A 20,174-nucleotide genomic window follows, 5' to 3' on the forward strand; every position below is an offset into this window, starting at 1 on the left:
GATATTCATGTGATATGCACAGTACAATGGAAAGACAGACGTATTTTTGTCTAGCCCTAACCCTAACTATGAAAAGCGCCGATGAGTCACGAGGGTTGGGTTCCCTGAATTGTAACATGTAGCAACAAGGTTGAACCACATGAAATCGCAACGCCTATTGCAACTGTTCTGGTAATATTCCAAAGAAACTCAACTGTCACAAACATGATTTTAACCTGTGCATTGATTCATTGATTAATTCTCAAATACAAATTAAAAGGCAATTCTAGAGCATTTATTATTTTGATAAAAGTACCATGTCATATATCACAATACCTAAAACACATAAATACAAAACATCCACATTTTATAGTCAAATCAAATATTAGACAAATGAAAGTTAATGGACTACATGTGTCTCACTGACAGCAACTGGCATTTACGGCCCTCAATTCCAATTCCTTCTCTTTTTTTTTTACTACAGTAGCATCATGCAAATGTAAAAATAAATAAATGCTATTACATTCTAGAAATGGAACAGCATAGACACCCTGTATCACACTGTACTCATTTGCATGCTAGCAACCCTGTGGTTGGAAAACCCTGGGCCTTTTCTCCAAAGCTCTGCAAGGGTGTTAATGTAAAATATCTTCAAGTGAGAGAGTAAGCTATATAACTGCATTACATATGCAATACATTGTCATTCAAACAACATAAATATATAAACCAGCATACATTTGCTGGTGCATAAAATATTGATTTGATGTTTTTAAAAGACATTTTCATGGCTATGAAAACGCATTTTTAGAGAAAATGGTAGTAAAATCTTCTCAAGATAAATTACCACTGATATGCATCTCACTTATTCCAGCAAGGAAAGCAACAACAGAAGAAGCGTCTGCAAGGATTCTGCTTCCTGTATTTCACAGCCATTTTGATCTCAGTTGTGGCCGTGCCTAAATAGTCCTGCGTGGCGATTACATTTGACTCTATGTTGTCCAGCATACACCCCTGCTCCTCTACCAGCTGGGCCATCTGAAAGAAGAGGTCATGAATGTCCCGGATGCGACTCTCCAGGTCAACAAGCTCCTTGTGGCGGTTCTCGATCTCACTGAGAGCCGATCGATGTGTTCGCCCGTCAGGTAGGAGGTGTTCAGAGAACACGTTCCACTTGCCTGTCTCAATCATCTCCTCTATCTGTTCACTGGTCACTTCCTTCCCCATGATCTCCGCTTGCCTCTGGATGCGGGTCTTGCAGTTTTCCCTTTGGCCCATTTCAGCCTCGTGGTACTCAGACATGGCGTTATGGAAGCAGGTAGTGACAGAGACGTACTGGGAGCGCACCATGCGCACCAGAGCTGAATGGGCCCCGTGCTTCTCCTCTAGCTCCTTGCTCTGCGCCCCCAACTTCTCTAGCCGTGCGAAGATGCCCTCCCCTCGCCCCTTGATACTCCGGGCGAGGGCGTTGGAGTCTCGTTTGATGCTGCTTATCCGTCTGACGGAGGTGAGGAAACGAGTATTCTGCTTGCCTAGACGCTTCACGTCCATCCTCACCAGGGCTATCTCCTTGCGTATTGACTGGGCTTCTTTGAAGATGGTGGCCATCAGGTCTTCCCCCTCGAACACCACAGCACGTTGCTCCATCTCACCCTTGTCTCCATAGTCCCTGGAGTCCAGAGGCTTGTTTATGACTTCCTCCAAGTCACACAGTCTGTCTCTCATTTCACCTGCAATAGAAGGAATAAATATCATGCTGAGCCTTCAACATGCAAACAGCAGGAGGGATCATGCGACATAGAAACAAAAGTGAGATATGAAATATCTGAAATATCTGAGATGAAATTACAGTCTTGTATCTATCTATACAGGTGCTGGTCATATAATTAGAATATCATCAAACACACACATATACTGATATATTTTAAGTGTTTATTGCTTTTAATTTTGATGATTATTACTGACAACTAATGAAAACCCCAAATTTAGTATCTCAGACAATTAGAATATTGTGAAAAGGTTCAATATTGAAGACCCCTGGTGCCACACTCTAATCAGCTAATTAACTAAAAACACCTGCAAACGCCTTTAAATGGTCCCTCAGTCCAGTTCTGTAGGCTACACAATCATGGGGAAGACTGCTGACCTGACAGTTGTCCAAAAGACGACCATTGACACCTTGCACAAGGAGGGCAAGACACAAAAGGTCATTGCTAAAGAGGCTGGCTGTTCACAGAGCTCTGTGTCCAAGCAAATTAATAGAGAGGCGAAGGGAAGGAAAAGATGTGGTAGAAAACAGTGTACAAGCAATAGGGATAACCGCACCCTGGAGAGGATTGTGAAACAAAGCCGATTCAAAAATGTGGGGGAGATTCACAAAGAGTGGACTGCAGCTGGAGTCAGTGCTTCAAGAACCACCACACACAGACGTATGCAAGACATGGGTTTCAGCTGTCGCATTCCTTGTGTCAAGCCACTCTTGAACAAGAGACAGCGTCAGAAGCGTCTCGCCTGGGCTAAAGACAAAAAGGACTGGACTGCTGCTGAGTGGTCCAAAGTTATGTTCTCTGATGAAAGTACATTTTGCATTTCCTTTGGAAATCAAGGTCCCAGAGTCTGGAGGAAGAGAGGAGAGGCACAGAATCCACGTTGCTTGAAATCCAGTGTTATGTTATGTTATGTTATGTTAATTTCATTTATAATGCGCCCCCCATCCAACTTTTACATCGGCCCGGGGCGCAGCCCCAGTACAGCACAGCAGTGTAAAGTTTCCACCGTCAGTGATGGTTTGGGGTGCCATGTCATCTGCTGGTGTTGGTCCACTGTGTTTTCTGAGGTCCAGGGTCAACGCAGCCGTCTACCAGGAAGTTTTAGAGCACTTCATGCTTCCTGCGGCTGACCAACTTTATGGAGATGCAGATTTCATTTTCCAACAGGACTTGGCACCTGCACACAGTGCCAAAGATACCAGTACCTGGTTTAAGGACCATGGTATCCCTGTTCTTAATTGGCCAGCAAACTCACCTGACCTTAGCCCCATAGAAAATCTATGGGGTATTGTGAAGAGGAAGATGCGATGCGCCAGACCCAACAATGCAGAAGAGCTGATGGCCACTATCAGAGCAACCTGGGCTCTCATAACACCTGAGCAGTGCCACAGACCGATGGACTCCATGCCACGCCGCATTGCTGCAGTAATTCAGGCATAAGGAGCCCCAACTAAGTATTGAGTGTTGTACATGCTTATACTTTCCATGTTCATACTTTTCAGTTGGCCAACATTTTAAAAAAAACTTGTTTTGTATTGGTCTTAAGTAATATTCAAATTTTCTGAGATACTGAATTTGGGTTTTCATTAGTTGTCAGTAATAATCATCCAAATTAAAAGCAATAAACACTTGAAATATATCAGTCTGTGTGGAATGAATGTATACATTATACAAGTTTCACTTTTTGAATGGAATTACTGAAATAAATCAACTTGTTGATGATATTCTAATTATATGACCAGCACCTGTATTATGTTGGTGTTGAGACTGTTCACTGAAGGACCGAGAGAGACCCATAGATAGGCCTACATCCTTTGATAGGAAGTGGAACGCATTTCCTCACAGCAGTAAAGTACTGCTATTAATCTCTTCCCTTACATGACACTATTACATTGGGCGGTGACTTCCAAACATAATCAAAGAACCCATTGAGAAGTTAGTTATGAAGCATATTGTCCAGCCCAATCAATCATTGGATATCGATAACACGTTTTTACAAATGACAATAATGACAATGCGATGTCAACAGTTTTGTACCCCCAGCAAAGCAAAGGTCTGATTTTAACAACACGTTGCACACACAATTGATGACATTTATTGTTACAGACAATGGCAACATTACAGAATACGTTCATTTTATAAATAAATAAATGTAACGGTAATCGACAATCCCTCAAATGTACGCTCATATACCAGACCTGATCATCAATTAGATGAATTGCTTCAACCTCGCACATCTTCAAATGAGAAAACACGTTACCTTATGTTGTTCTGAGTAGACTGTAGGTAGGGTGTAGGCTATAATGGAAAAAGAATTAAAACAGGGCAGACTAATGCTCAAAGAAGCATTTCCCCCTTTCTGTTCGTACAGTCATTACTTATGTCAACATTGACAGGAACTGGCCCATGATGGGACTTCCCAACTTCACGGCTGCGTTGACTTTGCTCATCCACGACCACGCGCCTGGCGTCGCAGATCAGTAGCAGGTATTTGCGGAAGGACATTCAGCTCTCTGAGAGATTGTCAAAAGAAAGTCTGAAAACAAAATGATGATAACTTTTGAACAAAACACTGCACACACGTAATCCAATATACTCTGATTGTCACATAGAGTTACGGTATAGGCACTTCCATCCACAATACACAATGTTCTCCAGAAAGTCAGAAACCAACACTTTGATATAATTTGAGAACAAACGGCACACACACATAAAACAGTCAACTCTCACAATAGGTCTCCGACACACCTATAAACAGGGTTCGAGTTATAAGCTGAACTCTGTGGGGGTCTCCAAAATAACAGTGCGAAATGTTCTCATGCACGCGCGAATCATGCCCACACAGCGATGGGACTTACAAGTTTTAATTAGCTATAGGCAGTAGCGGATTAAGGTGGTCAGTGGCCCTAGGCTACTCCTTTGTGTGAGGACCCCCCGCCCCCATACACAAGCCTCCCCCCTCCCCAAAATATACAACTCACGAGCACCCTGCACACACACACCACTCATAATGCTTTACCATAAAACACTTAAACACTTTAATAACACAATAACACAACAGTGTTAATAATGCAAAGAATAAAAAAAAGTTCAGTGCATTCAGTTCTGTCTCTATTGCTCTCCTCTCCCGTTGTCTCTCTGTTACTGTCCTGTTGTCTGTCTCTCTGTTGCTGTCCTGTTGTCTGTCTCTCTGTTGCTGTCCTGTTGTCCGTCTCTCTGTTGCTCCCCTCAGCTCTAAATGAAAGAAATGAATTAGCTAATTAGTTGGCATGTAAACATATAGTTAGGGTTGGGTACAGTTTGGGTTTTATTCGATACCGGTGACAAATCGATACTTTAAAAACGGTACCGGTACAGAAACATCATCCTCATCCTCAAATCCCAACATATCCTGACGCTACAGCTGCAGGCTACTCATTTCACCACATCAACAGCCCCACATGAAACAACAGCTATAAAAGCGATAGTCACACATGTATCTCGGCCAATAATTTTGTTATTTTTGCTATACAGAAGGAGCGAAAAATACATTAGGTTAGTACACTAGGTTAGTAAAAAGTAAAAGCCACCTTACCTTTACGGAGACAAGATAGACCAAAGTGGTCTGTTTTCAGTAGGCTGAGTGGTCTGTTTTCAGTAGGCTGAGTGGTCTGTTTTCAGTAGGCTGAGTGGTCTGTTTTCAGTAGGCTGAGTGGTCTGTTTTCAGTAGGCTGAGTGGTCTGTTTTCAGTAGGCTGAGTGGTCTGTTTTCAGTAGGCTGAGTGGTCTGTTTTCAGTAGGTAGCAGAGTCCTCAGTAGTAGCAGCAGTAGTAGTAACAGTAGTAGCAGCAGGGCTAACGTTAGGTGTCATAGCAGGTTTCTTTGATAAAAACCCGACATTTTCTAGGCTTGATGACCCGGTCGGCAGCAGTGGCCTTTTTTTGGGCGGCATGGTAGCTACTGTATGTATATACTCCTGTATAGCTAATTAATGAATGTTTGCTTCTCAATAATAGGCTAGGTGCACGATCTCACTACTTCCTGAAAGGCAACTGGTGTCTCACTCTATTGGTTTAATTGATTAATCAGCTGTGCACTGTGTGTTCCAACGGTTTACCACACAGCTGATTAATCAACCTTTTGCTGTTGCACAATATTCTACTGCGCCCCATGGTGTCTTGGTGGTGAAGTGCAGGCAGTCAAAGGCATACTGTCATTCACAGGAGATGAATGGTGCGCGTAGTTCTTTTGAAAAACGTGTTTATTTTACAATATTTATAATATAAATTAAATAATATTCATTACATTGACATTTTGATCAAATAATAGTTGTGGTAATGTATTATTAGCGACCCCCACAGATTTTTGATTTTACTGCCTTCATGGGAGCTCAGAGAGCCTCAGACCATCTCTATGGGAGCTCAGCTCCCATTGGCTCCCACATAACTCGAACCCTGCCTATAAACCTACAAAAGCATGCTGCTGCTGCATTGTAAAACCCTCCAACGCTTTGCTTATCTGTACATTTTAAACAGGGCCAAAACTGTTGGTGTGATTTAGAGATGTGCAAATGTTACACGTATTGTATTAGAATCAGAATGACTTTATTCGCCAAAGGAATTTGCTGTGGTAGTTGGTGCAAACAGGCAACATAATAATAATAATAATAAGAATAATAATAATAAGAATAAGAATAAGAATAAGAATAATAATAATAATAATAAGAATAATAATAATAAGAAGAAGAAGACAAGTAGTGCAAAAAACGTCAAGGAGCATAGATATAAAATAAAGTAAGATATAAATATGAATGAATGAATATTTACAATATTTAGGGCCGGTTTCTAAGACAAAGCTTAAGCCTAGTCCTGGACTAAATCACACTTTCAATGTCAAATCTCCATTGAAGATGCTTTTTAGTCTAGGATTAGGATTAAGCCTTGTCTGTGAAACCGGCCCATAGTGCCTATGGGGGCGGGTACGAGTCTGTGTCCCAGGCCTTGTTGATGAGGCTGACTGCAGATGGAAAGAAACTGTTTTTGTGGCGAGAGGTTTTGGTCCTGATGGACCGCAGCCTCCTGCCAGAGGGAAGTGTTTCAAACAGTACTATTTGAAGTTAATATTGTTCAGTTATTTTCTTTACACCTAGCATTGCCAAATATTCAATTGTGTTATTTTCTGGCCTTTAATTGTACCTCTCATTGCACGGCAACATTAAAAAAATCGTATTTCTACAACCAAATCAATACCTCTATATTACATTTCTACAAGACTGTATGTATATCAAGTCAATTTAAACAAGGAAAGCAGCAACAGAATAGTCTCTTCATAGGGTTGTTCTTGTTGTATCTCTGGGCATTTTCAAGTTGGACCGTGGCATCCTTGATGGCTGCGTCTGTGTTTTGGATATTCTTCTGGATGTTGTTGACCGCAGGCCCTTGTTCCTCTGTCAGCACAGCCACGTCCAGGAAGAGCTCCTGGATACCCAGGATGCGCTTCTCCAGTTCCAGCATGTCCTTATGCCGACTCGCTATCTGGGTGAGTGCTGAGTGAGCCGTCAGCCCGTCTGCCTGGGCGTTGGTGTTGAACACGTTCAACTGCCCACTCTCCATCATCTCCTCCAGCTCCTCCGCCGTCACCTCTCTGTCCACTATCTCCATTTGCCTCTGGATCTGTCTCTTACAGTTCTCTCTGTGGCTCATCTCTGTCTCGTTGTAGTCGAACATGACTTCCCGGAAAGAGTTGCTCAGACACATGTACTGCGTCTGAGCGATGCGTACCACAGGGTCAGTGCTGCCCCGTTGGGCCTCCAGCTCCCTGCTCAGTGTGTTCATCCTGTGTAGTCGCTGCAGCACGGCCTCTCCTCTGTGTTTGATTTCCGCTCCGATGGCGTTGGAGTCTGGCTTCGTGTCGCTGGTGTAAGACACGTCGTTCAAGACGTGGTAGTTCTGGTCTTTGAGCAGCCCAATGTGGTGTTGGATCTGCTGGAGCTCCTGGCGTACGTCCTGGGCTTCCTGGAGGATACCGTCCAGATCTGGGTCATGGTCTGGATCAGCTGGCTGCTCTGACAAGTCATCCAGTTCCACAGTGCTGAAAGCCTCAGAGGTAGAGGCCCCAACTCCAGGCTCACTCAACACTTCCTGGAGGTGGCTGAATCTGTCCTTCATCCTATCTGAAACCAAAAGGGAGAGTCAATGTCAGTGGTGGACTCAGGCTGTTTGAAGGGCAGGGGCGAAAAGAAAGAAAGGGCACCTACTGCACAACATGGGACCATTGAAAAGGCAGCCAATAGGGCACATCCTCTAATTTTGCCACTCAAAAGGGCACTTTAGTGTGACATTTTTCAACTGTGGGGCCACATGGTCAACTTTAGACCATTGGAGGGGCACCAATAGGGCACGTCCTCTCATTTTCGCCACTCAAAAGGGTATTTTTGCCACTCAAAAGGGCAACTAAGCAAGACGTTTTTCAACCGTGGGGGCACCAGGAGGGGCGGTCAGTGGTCAATATATATATCCATGCTGCTTGAAAGTATGTGAACCCCTTGTGCAATTATAGATTTTGTTTTGTTTTTACAATGAAATCTTTATTTAGCCTTTTTTATCTGACATAACAGGTTTATATATACCAATTCCATTTGTTGTTTAGAGGGAATCATGCATCATGCAAAACTAAATCATAAAGAAATTAGTGCAGGTAAGTGAACCTCTTCAGTCAATAGTTTGTGGCACCTCCATTAGCAGCAATATCTTGGAGTAAACGTCTCGTTTAGCCACTAATCAGTCTCTGACATCTGTTTTGAGATATTTCTGTCAGATAAAAAAGACTGGTTCTGATTAAATAAAGATTTCATGGTACAAAACTCTATAATTGCACAAGGGGTTCACATACTTTCAAGCAGCACTGTAGGTGTTGTAATGAACAAGCACATGCAGTACAGTATTGTGGATCCCTTACATGCTGAGGAGGAGTGGTGGGCCTTCAATTGCTCTCATGCATCTAAAGCTAGCACAGAAGCAATGAAAATCTGCAATATTTCCAGAAGTAGCGTGATTTACAATATCATATTTATGTACTTTGGTATTCTCAAAATGCTCTTTAGATATTTAGATATTCTGTAATGAACACAGATCCTTCTGACCATGTTCCCCTCTTATGATAAACATGTCATGATGCAACTCACTGAACAAGTTTGTTCTATTGAAGAGATCTGATGATAAAGATCACATGCATAAGCTTTGTTTTGCTTCCATTTCTATAGAAAATGGTTTGCTTTGAATGGTTGTACATGTTGACTTTGACAGTATATTGACAACATTGACTCTTACAAACGGATAGATTGATTAATACATGTTGATGAACTTCACTCTCTTGTTGAATAATATACCAAAACATTGAATTGGGATTTTTTTTTTTTTAATCTTGCAAAAGCAGAACTATTTTGTCATACAAATGACTTGTTATGGTCAACCACAAACTGGGGAGTCCTCTTTCAGTACATACAATTGTAAATCATGGTTTAGATTGTTGTATAACTTTCCCCCCACAGTAAGGTCAGATAAACTGAGGTACTATATCCACAAGAATATACTATGCACTATGACTTACCTTGTTAATTGCAGTACCACTTCATCTACAAAAACAAAAGATCCCAATGTTCAGTGTTATTAGCTTTCCAATATGAGGATTAGGCACCATCTATGTTTGATATATTAGGATGCTGGTAGCTGCATTAAAACCACAGGAAAACTATGTGTCAATGCAGGTAAATGTAATTTTTATAGAGCAGGTGAACTCTGTCATGTTAGCGGTCATCGCTGATTGGCCAGGTTAGATTCGGACAACATTTCTGTCACGTCACATGAAACTATGGAATGAAGCACATTGAGTCCAGGCCATGCCTCCATGCTGTTATAAAGAGATTGTTTTTGAGACAAAAATCTATGACAGGATGGAACCTTTTTTTATTATTATCTTAAACTGGATCTTAAACCCATCAACACAAGTCCTAAACACCACCTCAGCCGAGTCAACTCACAGTTTTTTTAGTTTGTATGATGGTTTTGATACTGTTCAAGATATTACCCATGTTTTTGTTATGACTGGGTGTTGTGGCAGGTGTAGAGATACAGTATTTGCATTGAACAACCCAGGTCTTTTAAAGTTGACTGAGAGGCAAATGTGTTGAAGATACAATCTACCAGTTCATGACACACTGATATTGGACACCAAAAGAATGTGAGAAAAACAGGAGGAAGTGTTGCAGAAATGTAATCTACCAAGAAGGAGTGGTCAAAGGAACAAAACAGTTAATGTACAACAACACATGACAGAAGTTTTCTTATCAGGATAACTTTTATTATTTTACCAATAACCACAATTAAGATACTTTAAAGCTTTAAACTGCTGTACTATCTTTCACACAAATTCAGAGTTTTGCCATAGATTTAGTTCAGCGTTAGTATTTCATGTTAGTGTAACCCCATGAACTACAAGTGGCTAAGTATGTGCTCATCAGTCAGCTGACCAGTCAAAAGCTGTTGAAGTGTAAGGGAATGAGGAAGTGAGACAGGTAATAATGAGGATGTTTCAGCAGTTCAGTGTTGCATTGTCATTTCCAGAGTGTAAGACACTGGTAATGCCCATGCAACCTAAAGAATAGGTCATGCTGCTTGCATTTGTCACAGGGGCTTTTGATGTGGTTTAGGTCTCACCAAAAAATGCATTGGACTTGATGCACATCACTGGTTGAATAGGATGTGTTTTTCAGGCAGTAGGAGGAATAAGTTCTCAAGTGACCCATGTCTTTCCATAGAGGACATGCACAAGAGAAAACTGTGCCTTTCAGAGCATATACTGTATATGTATTACACAAAATATATTTGTTATATATTACATATAGCCTATATATATTACTATATATTATTATATATTACATGTAGCCTATATATATATATATATATATATATATATATATATGTGTGTGTGTGTGTTACGGTACATGTGGGAAAACTAGTGTTAGGGTTAGGTGCTAGGGTGACTTGGTACATGCTGGCATGTCTAACCCTAACCCTAACCTTAACCCTACCCCTAACCTTAACCCTAACCTTAACCCTAGCACCCTAGCACCTAACCCTAACCCTAGTTTTCCCACATGTACCGTATTCCCACATGTACCGTAACATATATATATTACAAAAACATTCCACAAAACCTTATTCAACACAACAATTGAGAATCCTTTTACAGTTTTGCCACAAGGTGGCGATAGAGCTATGAGATCAGGGATGGAGGGTATATATGAATATGAATATATATGAATGTAGAAATGCTTTATTATCTTAAAGTGTGTATTTCCATTGCTAACTCGGATATGGATCCAACGAAGCAAAGTCCTGTGTTAACAAGTGGTGAAATATCATATTTTCTGCAGCAAACAAAAAGGTAGTGTAGGAGCCATTTTAGTCCTACATGTTATTTATGTTAATTTCCTAATATTAATTTTGAATTATTGATTTATGATATTGATTGCTTTAATTTAATTATGATAATATTTGCTTCTAAGTCTATATTCCCTATTTTATGTTATTTAGATTGTTCCTTGTGGTCATTCCCCCCTTGTGGTTGGGATGAATGAATATTGGGGATATAAGGGAACAGGAAGGGGATTGTTAATTGGGAGCAAACCAAGTTTCAACGACAGTTCAGACAGGACAGTTCAGACAGGACAGTTCAGACAGGACAGTTCAGACAGGACAGTTCAGACAGGACAGTTCAGACAGGACAGTTCAGACAGGACAGTTCAGGCAGGACAGTTCAGACAGGACAGTTCAGACAGGACAGTTCAGACAGGACAGTTCAGACAGGACAGTTCAGACAGGACAGTTCAGACAGGACAGTTCAGACAGGACAGTTCAGACAGGACAGTTCAGACAGGACAGTTCAGACAGGACAGTTCAGACAGGACAGTTCAGGCAGGACAGTTCAGACAGGACAGTTCAGGCAGGACAGTTCAGACAGGACAGTTCAGACAGGACAGTTCAGGTAGTGTTATCAAAAAGGTGTTGATGACTTCTGTTTTGGAACCTATAATTCACTACATGACTGTTATTTTCTACACTGAAGTTGTCAATATTATCAGTTTTGTTTTTGAAGGATATATAATGTTATCTTGAGAGTATGTGTCTATGTAATTACTGTCTAATTTTAAACTACTAGAAATAGTACATTTAGCAGAAACGTCCAATCTACAGAATGTATATCCAGCACCCTGTAACACAAGCACAAGCACACGTAACGGGACATTGACATTATGTTTTCTTATTTTGGCTCTGTACTTCAAAAGCTTGGATTTTAAATCAAACCATTACTATGAGGTTAAAGTATTGATTATCAGCTTTTATTTAAAATAGAATGAAATTAAGCACTCGTGTAGTATTACTATTTGGCCCTGAAAAACTCCCTAGTTCTTCATCGTGTCCGGCCATCTTCATATCACGTCCCTCCAGTGGATGGAGCAGGCGAGCGCGGCTGCGCTTGGTTCGGCCAGGTCATCTCCAGTACACTGTAGGGCCTGGCTGCAACTCCATAGTTGCTATTGCAGTATGTTCTTGGTCATTGTATGATGAAGCACGATCCAGTGAATTTGGAGGCATTTGCTTGTACTCCAGCAGACAAGATGTTTCTGTGTGGGTGGTGACGTATTCACTCCTACTTCTTGGAGAATGTTCCTGAACTGTGGGAGAGTTGTTTTTTTCTAATTAGAAATTATGGTGAGCATTCTTTGGTCATCCACTTTAGACGTCTTTAGAAGTCTTTAGAAGTCTTCCTTGGCCTGTCAGCCCATTTGAGATGGCTGAGCTCACCAGTGCTTTATTTAAAATTCAAATTCAAATGTTATTAATCACATACTCAAAATACAAGTATAATATGCAGTGAAATGTTTTGTGTACCCGTCCGGCGATAAAAATATTTAAGAAGATTTAAAAGGACACAGACAACAAGGAATTTAAAAGATTAGTTTCTCATGTGAGTGCAGGGTAAACAATGCAAAGTGCAGTGGCAGTCCATTTTTGGCTGATGGAGGTGTGTGTGTGTGTGTGTGTGTGTGTGTGTGTGTGTGTGTGTGTGTGTGTGTGTGTGTGTGTGTGTGTATGTGCTAAGCACAGTCCTCATTCAGCAGGCGGATGGCCTGAGGGAAGAAGCTCTTCCTCATCCTCTCAGTTTTTGTCCTCAGGCAGCGATAACACCTCCCTGAGGGTAGCAGAGAGAAGAGTCTGTTGCTGGGGTGGCTGGGGGCTCCCTGAGGAGCCTTGGCCCTGCACCGTTGGTTATAGATGTCCTGCAGGTTGGGGAGGGTGGTTATTTATTTTTAATTACGTTCCAAACTGTTGATTTTGGCAAGCCTAATAATGGCGTCCTTAACTTTAATTGACACCTTTAAGTGAATTGCAAGATGTATTCAATCCATTAATAATATGTCACATTAGATGTATCAAGTGGTGCTTATATAAGTATGGACTGGTTTATATTTACCATCATTGCATCTTTCTCTTGTATTAGCAGTGCAATGCAGTACTCGACTCTACAAATCAAATGAGTAATTTTCAGTCAGATGACACTCATTTTATTCCCCAAATAGATTGAACGAGCTTCTTTTGAGACATGAATGAAGTGATTGGCCCACATGGACTTCTGCTTTGCTGACTGTATGAAGAGTTGTGACTCTGTGACTTCAGTATTGAACACTGTGACTTAGCGACCGTAAAAAAACTGTAATATCAGGCATGGATGGGAGAACAACTTTTCTACTTTTCATTCTTATGGCCTCCATTTTCTAAATTGACCCAATGTCAGGCATAACGGGTTAATTTATTTGATTTACTTCACTCTTACACACTCATTCTTTACTTATCAACCTTCAGTAAATTGATGAGTGATAGTCTTTGTATGACAGAGATTTCTTTGTAGATACGATGACAAGTCAAAATCTGTCCTCTCTGTCTGCTTCTCATACAGTGAATTCACATGGCTATACTCTGACCTTTTCAGAATTGATCTAGTTAAATACTCGTCAGCATTGCTGCACACTGTCCATCAGGATAGACAACAAAGACATGTTGGTCTTTCAAACGTTTTTTTTTTATCCATACAGAGAACATACTGTACAGCTAGACACAATCATGCCAATGTATTCTGTGACATGTCCAGTCGTGTTTTCCCACCGGTACCTCCTTACCCCTCTTAGAGAAGGAGGAAGGAATCCAGGGATTGAAGAGATAAACCAGTTAGTACAATTACATTTGGACCGCACATCTGCTTCAGTAAGAGATTGTGGATGACTCTTCAACAGATGTCCTCTGCCTCTTTTTGTAATGAGGCTTTTAAGAGTTTTCCAAACATTATTTACATGCTTGAAATACTTGCACTGTTGATAGTGACCAGTGATACTAGACTAAATACAATGAACATATGGAAGGATAGAGAGACAGATGAGATGGATAAGTGGATGGACAGATATAGTATTTCAATTAGACAGACAGATATTCTGCACAGGTGAGTACCCTTGCTTATGATTTATGTACATGTACATATCATATCGCCTCCGACTTCAGGGTAATTCTGCTGTGTAATTACTGAGGAAAACATCAGCTGTTTTCAGTTACCCTAGCTGTGAGTTGTGACTCTAATTAACTGATCCCATTAGCTTAGTATGGGGATTTACACAGAAACACCAGTGTTTCAAGCCCTTTTATTGAATTAACATTTATGTTTGTCATGTGTTCTGTTTCTGTTTCTGTATTTCCCTAGACATGTTTTGCATGCTTATGACTGTTTGTTACATTAAAAATAATAATAATAATAATATAAAGCTTTTCCTAGCCTAGCACCATGGTACATTTGGAGATCACCTTTTTTCAATTGTATGACCCAGCCCATGCTTCAAGCTCACGAGTTTTTTTTTAAACCTGGCCTCTTCTCTTTCCTTCTGTCATCTGCTAATGATCAGAACATGATCACTATCCTCATGTTACGTAATAGAAATGGCAGAGAGAAAAGACGGTGGCCCGTGAGAGCTTGCCGACCGGCATGTGTTGATGGGAAGTTCGGCACAAGGGCAATCCATGAGATAGCCACAGTGATTTTGAGCACCTTTTTGAGCAAAAAAAAGCCTTTATCCACAGTACCGTACATTAAGCCAAACAACAAACGTCTGACAGTAATAAATGAAGACACTATCATCTCCCAAGCACTCGTATCACAGCGGCAGATACCGCCGTTTGGGAAGAAGCCAGGTCATGCTTTTTCCAGACACAGATGGATTTGTTCTCAGCTGATGAACATTGAATTATCAAAGAAATCCTAAGAAGGCAAGCGACATGAGAGCAGCATCTCAGAGTGTTCTATGTGGGGATGTTTACCATGCTCGTGATGTTTCTGTGTTCACTTGTTTGTCCCTCTTTAATCTCCAAATGTCATTAGGAATAAGTATGTTTCACTGCAGAATAACATTTGACCAGTCAGTTGATTTTAATTCTGTCTATTTTGAGGCAGAATTCTTAGTCTTTTCATGCTTCTGCCCCCTGACATGCCCCTTTGTTTTTACAGAGACATCTTTTAGTTCATGTATCATGGTTGTTGTGTTAGCTTAGCAGACAGGCTATTTTTTAAACAAAATAAACAGGTTGGAACTCAAGTCCAACCTGCCATAGCAATGTTTACGCAGTGCTTTTGGTTTCAACTGCTTTCCCACTTAAACTGCTTATTCTGAAAACTAGTTTTACTCTATCTTAAAATATGTTGTGGTACTGTAGGGAGAGCAGTGCAGGTGCAGGGGCTGACTGGAGCCGTATGATAGACTCCTGCCATCACTGGTAGGATCAGGAGCGTCTTCTCTTATGTTTCTCTTATGTTTTTATATATGTTTTATGTTTTTATATATGTTTTTATATTCACTTTATGTTCTTATTCCTGTTGTAAAGCACTTTGAGCTGCATTTCTTGTATGAAAGGTGCTATATAAGGGCGTTCTCATTTGCAGCCCCTTCCTCTTGGAATTCATTACAGCAGAGTCTGAAACTGTCTCAGCTGATCCCTCTCTCCAGTTTCAAGCTCTTGCTGAGAGACATACAGTGCGAGTCCATGATCTGTTCTTGCTATTAAGTTGACCCTCCCTTTTGCCCATTACTGACCCCTCCCTGTCCCTAGATCTTTAGCTGTCTAGTTTTAGGTTTTTGTCGTTTTAGCTTAGTTTTAGATTATCTTAGACTGTTTTAGACTAGTTTTTGTTTTAGACTGTGTAGTTTTAGTTTAGTTTTAGTCTATACTGACAGAAAGTTTAGTTTATCTTAGACTATTTTAGACTAGTTTTAGTTTTAGACAATGTAGTTTTTAGTTTAGTTTTTAGACTATGTAGGCCAGGTTTTGTATTGTATTTGTTTGTGGTGGATGTTGTATGCCTGAACAGGTCACACTTGAAAATGAGCCCTTGGGGCTCAATGTGTCTCTTACCTGTATAAATAAAGGTTAAATAAAATAAAAATAAAAATATAAATAAAGCTTTACTTTACTCAAGATCAACCATCTATTGTTCGAGTTTCATGGTGAATTAAACGTGTGGTTGTTGTGGCCTGGGGTGGTCCAGTGGTCTAGCACCGCGGTCTACAGTGCACACATCGAATCTGGCCCATGCCCTCTCTCCCTTCTTCTCCTTACTTTCCTGTCTGTCTTAACTATGCCTGTCCAATAAAATGAAAGATATATGGAAAAATAAAAAAGGTGTGGTTGTGTAAGAGATTAAAACAAGACAGTGTCCCTGTCTTAGACTTAATCATTACAGCAATGTAACTGAGGTTAGAAAGAGGTCAACCCTGGCAGATCTGTACGTCTTTGTCTTTTCCACCATAGGACTAATGTAGAATGGCTTTTCTTAATAACATTAGACCCTCCATGTCCAGACCCTTGGTAGTGTGTACTTACCTGCATAGAGCTGTGATTGTTTAGTATACTACTACAGTGTTGGGGTCAATTTCAATTCAATAACCTCAACTCAGGAAGTGACTAGAGAATGTCAATACACGAATGGAAATAATGTTTTAAATGGTTATTCTATTTATGAAAAAAAATCACACCCTGAATTTATGCATCAGAAACAAATATTTCCGTAGTCTTCAAACTAATGACATTACATTCTCAGAATAACATGCGGTAAAAGCCCATTTAGATGTAAATGCACAAGGGGGCTTATAATATTACATTTCTAAAATCTAAGAACTGTAAATCGAATCAAAGCAAAAACATGTTTTAAATCATACACTCACAATGTCACAACAAGCTCCCTACTGACATTAATGTGAACAGAACAGTGGCTTAGTGTGGGTGGCTACCTTTTCTTTTACACTGGTCATGATGGATTCAAGTAAACCGGTTAACAGCTAGAGCTAAAGTCTAATTAACCTTCTAATAATTTTAATAATTTAATAATTTTGCCATTTAGCAGACGCTTTTATCCAAAGCGACTTACAATTACGAATTACAGGGACATTCCCCCTGGAGTAACTGAGGGCTAAGTGCCTTACCCAAGGGCACACTAGTAGTGGTGTGGCTTCAGGCGGGATTTGAACTCACAACCTTCCGATCACAAGTCCAACTCACTATCCACTAGACCTCCTTCTAGGTCAACTAGGTTAAAACAATGGTCAAACAGACTGTCCACAAGATGTATCTAAAGCACAATAACATTATATTTATGCAGGTATATCTTTCAGAAACACAAAGTTACGTTAAATAATACAGTAAGTCCATGAGAAATAATAGAATGCACTATTCTTCTAAGGATATGAAAATCTCACCGACATACGGTATCAAGAAAAACATGGGCTTCCGACAGAACGCAAAATGCAAAAAAACAGACTCTTATGTTCAGCATGCTGTTGGCCAGTTAAACCCCTGGTAGTACTTGTATGGAGTATGGGGTAGTATAGTGTAGTATGTAGTACATGCATGGAGCTGTGATTTCTGTTTTTGCATACTATGCCTGAGCTATACATTAGCCGTTTGTAAATAACAGCCTACACGTGTTGCAATAGGCTACTGTATAGCATTTAGGGTACTGTAACTTCAGGTAACACACAAATAACAACAACAACAGTAGCAGAGTTAACTGTCTCCACAGCATTCCACACACACTTTTTGAACATCACATGTCTGGATGTCAGAATCAGAATCTGAATTCTTTTTATTGGCAAGTATATTTGCACATACAGGAAATTGACTTGGTGAGGTTGGTGCATAGGACATAAAAAACAAAGATAATTTAAACAACAATGGCAAATAGAGCAATAGATCAATAATGATGTAGGCTGTAAATTAGAATAGATGTAAAACTAATATAAATTACACAGTCAGTTGTATGTGTGCGTGTGTGCGTGTGTGCGTGTGTACGTGTGTGTGTGTGTGTGTGTGTGTGTGTGTGTGTGTGTGGAGGTGTGTGTGTGTGTGCGTGTGTGTGTGTGTGATGGGGGGGGGGGGGGCCCACTTGAGGTCCTGCAAAATTATTGTCCCCAAGAATCTGAATGACTGGGGAAGGTTGGCGCTGGGTTTGACAGAAGGTGAGGCAACCTGAAGGTGATAGAGGTGCAACTGTTAGTGTGTAGAGGGAGAAGAGGAGAGGGTCTTCAATGCTGATGGTCTGGGGCTCTGAGACAAGCTGCCCAGCCGCACGTGCTGCTTCCTGTCTGTCAGGAAATCAGTGATCCACCTACAGGTTGGCTCAGGTATGCTCAGCTGGGACAGCTGGTCCTGGAGGAGAGCTGGGATGATGGTATTGAATGCGGAGCTGAAGAACACAAACAGGATCCTGGCATAGGTCCCGGGGGAGTCTAGGTGCTGGAGGAGGATGAAGTGGAGTCCCATATTGAGTCGTCTACATGTTACAGTACATGTGGGAATACGGTACATGTGGGAAAACTAGGATAAGGGTTAGGTGCTACGTCCACTTGGTACATGCTGGCATGTCTAACCCTACCCCTAACCCTAATCCTAACCCTACCACTAACCCTAACCCTAACCTTAACCGTAGCACCCTAGCACCTAACCCTAGTTTTCCCACATGTACCGTTTTCCCACATGTATCGTAACATACACACCAGTTGACTCTGTACGTGAACTGCAGTGGGTCGAGAAGGGGGTTGATGATGGTCTTTAGGTGGGTCAGCACAAGGTGCTCAAAGGTCTTCATCACCACAGAGGCCAGGGCGACTGGTCTGTAGTCATTCAGGCCTGTGATCCTCGTCATTTTTGGGAACGGGGATGATGGTGGATGTTTTGAAGCAGTGAGGTGCATTCAACCAGTGAGGTGTTGAAGATGTCCGTTAGCACTGGAGATCAGTGCTTCAATGTATTACAGCCCCACTGCTATTTTTTTTATTTTATTGGATTGAGCGGAGAGATAGACAGGAAAGTAAGGAGAAGAGGGCATGCCAGCAGCAATGCATGCATTGTACACCGCGGTGCTAGACCACTGGACCACCCCAGGCTAAATTACTGAGTTCTTCTATCTATAGCCTATCAGGTGAGAGAGAGAGAGAGAGAGAGAGAGAGAGAGAGAGAGAGAGAGAGAGAGAGAGAGAGAGAGAGAGAGAGAGAGAGAGAGAGAGAGAGAGAGAGAGAGAGAGAGAGAGAGAGAGAGAGAGAGAGAGAGAGAGAGAGAGAGAGAGAGAGAGAGAGAGAGAGAGAGAGAGAGAATGACTTCGGTGTTCAGAGCTCTGGATTTAAATTACCCTCTCAATCCGACTTAAAAGCATAGATACGTGCGATTGGTCTCTTGAGATGTGTTCTTCGTCTCAGGACACGTCCTCCTCTTCTCTCCGCAGATGTTCTGATGCAGCAAGGCGTGCCGGAGTCGCACTGTCCATGTGATACAGCGGGGAGGTGTTTTTCTAAAAGAGTTTGCGGGATGCCAGACTGCACCACTTGAGATCCCTCTGTCCCGGAGCTATCCGTCGGTGCTGCTGTTTTCATCAGGGATATTCTGTACCATTGCACAGGATAGAGGTCTGCTGAGGTTGACATCATGGGAGCGAATGAATCTGCGCAACGCGATGGCAAGGCGCAGGAAGACGCAGTGGCTGACGAGGAAAGTGCGAAGGTGGACAATGTCCAGGACGGCGAGAATATTGATGACAACAAGGTAAAACTAACACACATTCACATGTGTTACACACGCTGTCTACTTCGATGATAGGTCTATCGACGTGGTCACAGTTGCTTAGAGGAGTGTGTCACTTACTGCAATGTGTTGTCTCAGTCTGTTCCATGTCAATAATCATCACTTCTATCATAAATTCGCACCGTCATTTAATTCTGTCAAAAGTTATTCAGTATTCAAGTTACAGGGAAAAGGGTTTTGGTTAATATTCATATTAATAATATGATAATAATAATAACAATAA

At 41.3% G+C, this 20,174-nt stretch overlaps 1 protein-coding gene across 1 annotated transcript; it reads right to left on the reverse strand.

The window, feature by feature from the left end:
* Positions 1-837: 837 nt before the first annotated feature.
* Positions 838-19,018, reverse strand: stx11a (syntaxin 11a; the record flags this gene model as incomplete). Its single annotated transcript, XM_080545185.1, has 4 exons — positions 838-1,706; positions 7,023-7,895; positions 18,486-18,646; positions 18,885-19,018. The coding sequence occupies 4 exons, from the start codon at positions 19,016-19,018 to the stop codon at positions 838-840; spliced, it is 2,037 nt and encodes a 678-aa protein (XP_080401311.1).
* Between the last annotated feature and the right edge of the window lie 1,156 nt (positions 19,019-20,174).

Source organism: Nansenia antarctica, assembly GCF_963989245.1.
Source record: "Nansenia antarctica genome assembly, chromosome: 1".
Taxonomy (NCBI): domain Eukaryota; kingdom Metazoa; phylum Chordata; class Actinopteri; order Argentiniformes; family Microstomatidae; genus Nansenia; species Nansenia antarctica.